Source organism: Penaeus monodon, chromosome 18, assembly GCF_015228065.2.
Source record: "Penaeus monodon isolate SGIC_2016 chromosome 18, NSTDA_Pmon_1, whole genome shotgun sequence".
NCBI lineage: Eukaryota > Metazoa > Arthropoda > Malacostraca > Decapoda > Penaeidae > Penaeus > Penaeus monodon.
This window is the reverse complement of record NC_051403.1, coordinates 27,760,637-27,768,136: the sequence shown is the minus strand read 5'-3', so window position 1 is coordinate 27,768,136 and position 7,500 is coordinate 27,760,637. Positions and strand designations below refer to the sequence as shown.

At 38.2% G+C, this 7,500-nt stretch overlaps 1 protein-coding gene across 2 annotated transcripts in view; it reads right to left on the bottom strand.

Annotated features, from left to right (window-relative positions):
- The window catches only part of LOC119584364 (zinc finger protein 37 homolog), a 19,537-nt gene that overhangs the window by 7,107 nt on the left and 4,930 nt on the right, over positions 1-7,500 (bottom strand). For both annotated transcript variants that reach the window (XM_037932934.1, XM_037932936.1), the window contains exon 2: positions 1-1,013. This exon is cut by the window's left edge. In XM_037932934.1, coding sequence (XP_037788862.1) covers positions 1-992 — 992 coding nt within the window. In that variant the 5' untranslated portion in view covers positions 993-1,013. The remainder of the gene's footprint in view (positions 1,014-7,500) is intronic.

Genomic DNA, 7,500 nt, shown 5'->3' with positions numbered 1-7,500 from the left:
AAGTGGATCCGCCGGTGCCGGTCCAAGTGCGCCTTGCGCTTGAAAGTGACTCCACAGTCATCGCACCGGTAGGGCTTATCCACACTATGTTGATCCACCATGTGTTCCTCAAACTGCAGAGATTTCTGCAGGTCCAAGCCACAGATCCAGCAAACAAAAGATGCTCCTGACTGGTCTACTCCTGGTCGGGGTATGAGGGAGCCAGGCGCAAGGGTGCTGGAGCTCGACTGGCCAGACTCCCGCCGTCGGTCCCCCTGCTTGCTGTAGCCCCCACTGCTGCTGGAGCCTTGCTTGACGACTACAGGTGAGGTGGCAGGCCCCCCCTGGGCTGGAGGGGTCTGGGCCGAGTTGGAGCCGCCTGAGCTGTAACCGTTGGAGGCCACCCGTACCCCCTCCTGAGGGTTGGGCACGTACAGGAAGTGGTTGCGCACCAGGTCGGGGTTGATATTGCGCACCAGGTCTGGGTTGGTGAGAAGATTGAAGGCATCAATGTGCTGTGGCACTGACCGCTGCGAAAAGTAATGCAACACCTCGTTGACACTGTTGAAGTGTAACTGGACAATGTTATTTTTGTCCTTCTCGCCGCCAATATTGAGCCCCGGAATCCCCCCTCTAATCTCAACCTTGATCAGTGGTTCAAAGTCATTGGTGTCGGTACCCTTCTCAACACGACTTTCGTGTGACGTGACGGAAGAGACCCGGGGTGGGGGGGTGAAGGCCCCCTGAGAGTCGTCCTTGGTCAACTCCTGGACCTTGCCCTCCCCCCCCAGTCCCGCCCCACCGTCACTCTCGTGCAGGCTGCCTCGCTGTGCCGGTGCTGGCGGGGGTGGCTGTTGCGGCTGTGGCTGTGGCTGCGTTTGCTGGCTGACCGTGGGGGTCACACTCACGGCGTGCGCCTGGTAAGCGACCTGACCACCCATGGCAGCCACGGCAGCGGCCTGAGACGTAGGGATGGCCCGACCATTATCCATCATGTTCATTGTGAAGTCCATTGCGCCTTTATGCCTACACACCTGCAAGAGAGGGAGGGTGTCAGGCCCACCCACACAACTCTACGGGACAACCATGAGCAGCACCACACACTCACCCCTGCACACAACACCAACACTTGCACCACTGATCCTAACAGGTCTCTAGGTTAGTGTAGCACCTCGCTTGCCCCTCTCTCCTCGTTTGATGCTCCCCTCACCCTTCCCTGGCCACGCCTCCCCTCCTGCCTGGCCACCCCACTTCATATCTACCGGCCCTCCCTCCCTCGCTCTGCTGCTGCTGCTGCTGCTGCTGCTGCTTCCCTCCCTCCATCCTTCATCCCTCACCCCTCCCTCCTTCCCTCATCCCTCCTTCCCTTCGTTAGCTTCAACAGCATCGACGTGTTATCACATTGCCTTTCCCAGCGGTCAGTGTCACAGCAAAATTGGAAGCCATGCCAGTAGCATAGCATTATAGTGCCTGATTATGAGTTTTTTTTTCAGGCTAATCGTTTCTGGAATGAAAAATAAATAAAAAGTTTATGCAGATTGTGAATAATAAGCAAAAGCAGCTTGGCATGCCTGCATTTAAGGATAATTATAACTCTAATGCTAATAATAGAAATGATAACAATAATAATAACAACTATTATAATAATAAAACCAAATCATGCTATTAAATAAACTCTTTCTCATGCACAAACTAATCATACTGTGTTAGATGCAGTCAAACTAAATAACTACAAAAATAAAAAAGAGGGGAAAATAAAATAAAAGAAAAGAAATAGGTGAAAAAAAGAACAAAAAGAAATAAAATGAATCATATGTATGCTCAAGCACCTGGCCAAATTGATCAACAGAATCGTAAATCTTAAATCAAGGGCATATAGTATAAAAAAGGAAATAAAAATAAAAATAAAAAGGATAAAAGAGGAGAAAGAACATGAATAAAGATGGGGTGAGAGGGAGCAGGAGTCAGTCATCTTCCATTAAGTTCTTGATGTACATAAAAGTACAAATTAGTATACATATGTATGTGTGTATATATACACACATACAAACACATATAAAGTATAGATAATATCCATACACATACATATATTCATGTACAGTTGGCCTGTCAAGATCATGAAAAGAAAATGAAAGAAAGAGAAAAAGGAAAAACAAACAGACTTTTCATCAATTCTTTTCCTTAACCACATGACTTCACTCTCCTCTACTTTCTTTTTCCACCTGGCTGGTGCTATGAGCAAGCATTACTGGAATAGGTAATCAATAGCAGCAACACCTCCACCCTCCCTCAGCCTCCCCCCTCCCCCCTAGGACCCATTCACCTCTACAGTGAATGCTGTATTATTAAGTGTTTAAAAATAAAGTTATCAGTTTGGTTATTCATCATCATCATCATCAAAACCAACTGCTCTTAATTCACAACAACTTCCCCTTACAAGGCTTAAATTCAATACACAAAAAAACACTTAAGTACTAATAATAATAATGATGATAAAATGAAAAAATAGAGAAGTACTGGAAGGAGTTTCTAAGAAGAAGAAAAAGTAAATAATTAGGAACATACACATGGCATACAATGTTAATTCATATCATTAATATATATTCTTTCCAAAAAAATAGCATGGACATGGAAAAGAAGTTATCACTTCCAAGATGAATTTGGTGTTATCTTTACTTAGGAAAAGGAATATCTATCTATACATAATTATGTTATAAATGAAACAAAGAATGTCCTCTCTGTTATCAATGAGCTACAGAGGAAGAGTTCAGTACAGAGCAATGTTCACCTGTGAGTTCTACTAAATGTGAAGATAACAACAGACACCATCACAACAGTCATTAAAATGCAACTTTCTAACCTACTACTTTATTATGCATATATATTGATCTGGAGCCCGTGGAGAATCAGCTCATTTCAGTCATATTTTCATTCATTCATTCAGTTATTCATACATTCACTCATACCTTAGGACACGTGCATGCACACACTCATTTATTCTTTTTTTTTCACTCATTCACCAACTCACATTCACTCACTCATTCACTCTCTTTTACACATTTTTCACCAAATGTTCAAGTCTCAAAGCTTTGTTCACTCCAAGAGAGAGAAACGGCCCTTGCATATCCTGCCACCTTCATAATCTTGCAACCCAACTTGACGATAAAAGCAGGTGGGGAGAGGGTGAGGGGAGGTGCGAGGGGAGACAGGAGGGTCCCAGCAGAAAGGAGGGAGAGAGCTGGAGGGGGAAAGGGGAAAGGAGAGAAGGGGAGCAAGGGGACGCAGGAGAAAAGTTGGGGAACTGAAGGGGAAGGTTGAGTAGGGGAGAGAGAGTGAGAGAGAGAGAGAAAGAGAGGGAGAACAAGAGTGAGAGAGAGAGAGAGAGAGAGAGGGGTGAGCACGGAAAAGTTGGGGAGGATAGGGGGAAAACTTTAGGTGCAGGGAGAGGGGAAGAGGAGAGGGGAAGAACGCCGAGGAAGAAGGGGAAAAAGGGGAAGGCACAGATGAAGGGGATCATTAGAGGGTGGGCTGCAATTGAAGGGTAAGGTTCAGAACGGGAGGGAAGGCAGGGAAGCGAAGGGAAGGCCGAGGGGTGTATGGGCAAAGTATAAAGGAAGTGTGTTTGGGCAAGAAGGTGTGCATGTGTGTATGTAATGTGTGAGAAGGTGTGAAATGGACGTGCTGCATGATGTCACTGAGGCAGGACTAGTAAGTGTGTTTAGCAAAGACAAGTCTGACGATAGTTGTGTGTAAGATTTAATATGAAGCTTTTCTTTTCTTTACTTTCATCTTTGGTAAAAGCTGATAGACCCATTTCAAATCCAAGAATCTCAGTGCAGAGCTGCCTATTTAGACAGTTGCCATTATAATGACTAGCAGAGCTGTTAATCTGACCTATGTTGCCATCTGTAAGCTGTCAAGGTGTGGAAAGTGCAGGGATATGAGTGAAGGAGATTGGAAAGAATGAATATTGGGGTGAGGAAGTGAGAGGGAAAGGGAAGGATAGGAGATAGGGATATGGAGGAGGGAGGGGTGGAGAGGAGAGGAGATAGATAAATAGATAGATAGAGGAATGAGGGAGAGGAGAGAAAGATAGGAAGGAGGGAGAGGGAGCAGGGAGCAGGGATAGGGAGGGAGGAGAGGAGAGAAGAGAACAGAAGAGAGAGGAGGGGAGAGAGAGAGAGGGGGAGGGGGAGGGGGAGGGAGGGGGAGGGGGAGAGGAGAGGGAGAGGAAGTAGAGAGATAGAAGGAGAGAAATAGAGGAGAGGTAGGAGGGAGAGAGGGGAGAGAGGAGGGGAAAGGAGAGGGAGTAAGGGAGAAAAAAGGGGTGAAGAAAATGGGTGCATTTGGCCAAACGAAAATGACATCAAAATTGACAAAGTTTTGAACATGAAGAAGTACGTAGGGTGGGGTTGAGGCTAATGTGTGGGGTTAGTGTGTGTGTATAACACAAAGGTGATTGGGTACAAGGTGTGGGTGTTGGGATATTTTGGAGTGGGAGGGGAGTGGAAGGAAGGCAGGAGGAAAGAAACGAGACTGGGATGGAATATCTGTCAAAACAGTCTGAAGACAGGTGTGAGCTTGGCGCACACGCACAGATGGGTGGAAGAGGAGGAGCACAAGAGGGAAAGGTAGCATGGATAAAGATGTGCAAGTGGATGCAGACAAAAGTGTGGGAATCGTATATTGTGTGAGCAGCTGGGGTGCTGAGGAGGGATGGCAGGCTAATACTTATGCATAAGGGGGTGTGTGTGTGTGTGTGTGTGTGTGTGTGTGTGTGTGTGTGTGTGTGTGTGTGTGTGTGTGTGTGTGTGTGTGTGTGTGTGTGTGTGTGTGTGTGTCGTGTTGTGTTTGAATGAGATGAATGAAGTGAATGGAGTGAGTGAGTGAGTGAGGAGTGATGGTGAGTGAGTGAGTGAGTGTGCAAATGAGCATATCTATAAGTATATATATATATGTATAAATATATAATTATAGATAGGTATGGGAGTGAGTACTGAGTACAAGTTTTTATATACAAGAGTATGTGTATATGCAGAAGTTCATCCATATGCGCATGTGCGTGCATGAGAGTGGGGTTTGGGGGAAGAGCAGAAGTGACAATAGGCAAAGAAGGGGGTGAGGAGCATGCAGTGTGAATGTAAATGGTGGGTGAGGGGAGGGAGAGAGGGAGGGAGGGAGGGATAATGAAAGGAAAGGGGGAGAGATGAATGGGGGAGCAGGGGAAGAAGGTAAGTGGATGGAAGGGTGGGAGGCAGGGAGGGAAGAGGGAAAGGGTACAAAAAATTAAATACTGGGGAGAGGGAGAGGGAGAGGGAGATTGGAGAGAGGGGGGGAGGGGGGAAATAGGGCTGTGAATGGGGAAAGGAAGATAATGAGAAGGGGATATAAAAACAAGATACAGAGAGAAAGACAGAGAAAATGAAAGGAAAACAAAATAATGAGAAAAAAAGGTATATGCAAGGTGAATTAAAAAAAAAAGCAAGATATAAGTAAGAGTATAAATAATAGGAAAAAATGGGGAGAAAAATAAAGTAAATCATAAGAAAAGACAGTAAAGACACAAGGCTTTAAACAAGAAATGGAAGGGAACCAAGGAGGAGGAGGAAGGAAGGAGATAGAAGGGAGAGAATGGAGGAAGATGAACAGCAGAGTCCTGGATAAGGGTAGGGTAGAGGGGTTGGTGGAAGGAAGAAGCAGATGATGCAGAGGAGAAAGAAAAGAAAAAATAACGAGAAAAAGAAAAAGAAAAAGGAAAAGAATTTAAACACACACACAGACACAGACACAGACACAGACACAGACACACACACACACACACACACTGTATAAATATATGTATGATATATACATATATTATATATACATATATGCATATACTTACATATGTATATATATATATATATATATATATATATATATATATATATATATTATATATAATATATATATATTTATATATATATATATTAATATATATACAGATAGAGATATAGATTACATATATATCATATATATAAATATACACTATACACATACATATTATGATATAAGAGATATATAAATAGATATATATAATTATATATAACATATAACATACACTATATATATATATACACCAATACACTATACATAATATATATACACACATATTACATATACATATATAGATTATACACAGAGTATAACATATACATATACACATACATATACTATCATACACATCTACAGTATATCTATAGTACACATATCATAGACATATATATATAGTATATAGAGATATATATATATATATATATATATATATATATATGATATAGATATATAGATACATGTATACGTATATATATATATAGATAACATATACGATATAGAGTATCTATATATATATATATTATATCATATATATAAATATAAAATATAATATGAATTAATATATAAATATATTATATCTAAATACTATATAGAAATATAGACATAAAATATATATAATATCTATATATATATATTATAGATATTAAATATATAGATATATATAAATATACATATATATATATATAATATATAGATAAAGATACATATATCATATAATATATATAGATAATTATGATATATAGATAGATATATATAATCATAATATATATATAATATAATATATATATATATATATAATATATATTATATATTACTATATATATATATATTATTATATATATATATATATATATATATTATATATATATATATATAATTATATAATATATATATATATATATTATAAATCTAATATATATATATATATATATATATATATAAAATATATATATACATATATAAAAATATATATATATAAATATAGATAAATATATATATATATAAATATATATATAATAATATATATAAATATATATATATATAAATATATATTAAAATATAATATATATAAAATAAATATATATATATAATTATTATATAGATATATAATATATAAATATATATTAATATAATATATCTATTATATATATATAAATATAATATATATTTGTAATATAATATATATATTATATATATATATATACATATATATATATTTAATATACAATATAATATATATAGATATATATATAAATATATATATATATATATATATTATATATATATATTATATATAATATATATATATATATTAGATATATATATTTATAGGTAGGTGGTGGGGGTATATATACATATATAATCTTAATAATAAACAACATATAAAATAATACATATATATATTTACACACACACACACACACACACACACACACACACACATATGTATATATATATATATATATATACACATAAGAGAAAGAGCAAGGGAAAAGTGAAAGAGACACAAGGAGGACTGGAAAACTGGAGAAAAGGAAATAAGTAGAGGAAAAAGAAGGGGCAAATGATAAAGAATAATTGGAAATAGAGAGATAAAAGGGTAAAGAAAGGGAGAATAATTGAGAAAAATGTAAAAGAGGGAAGAGA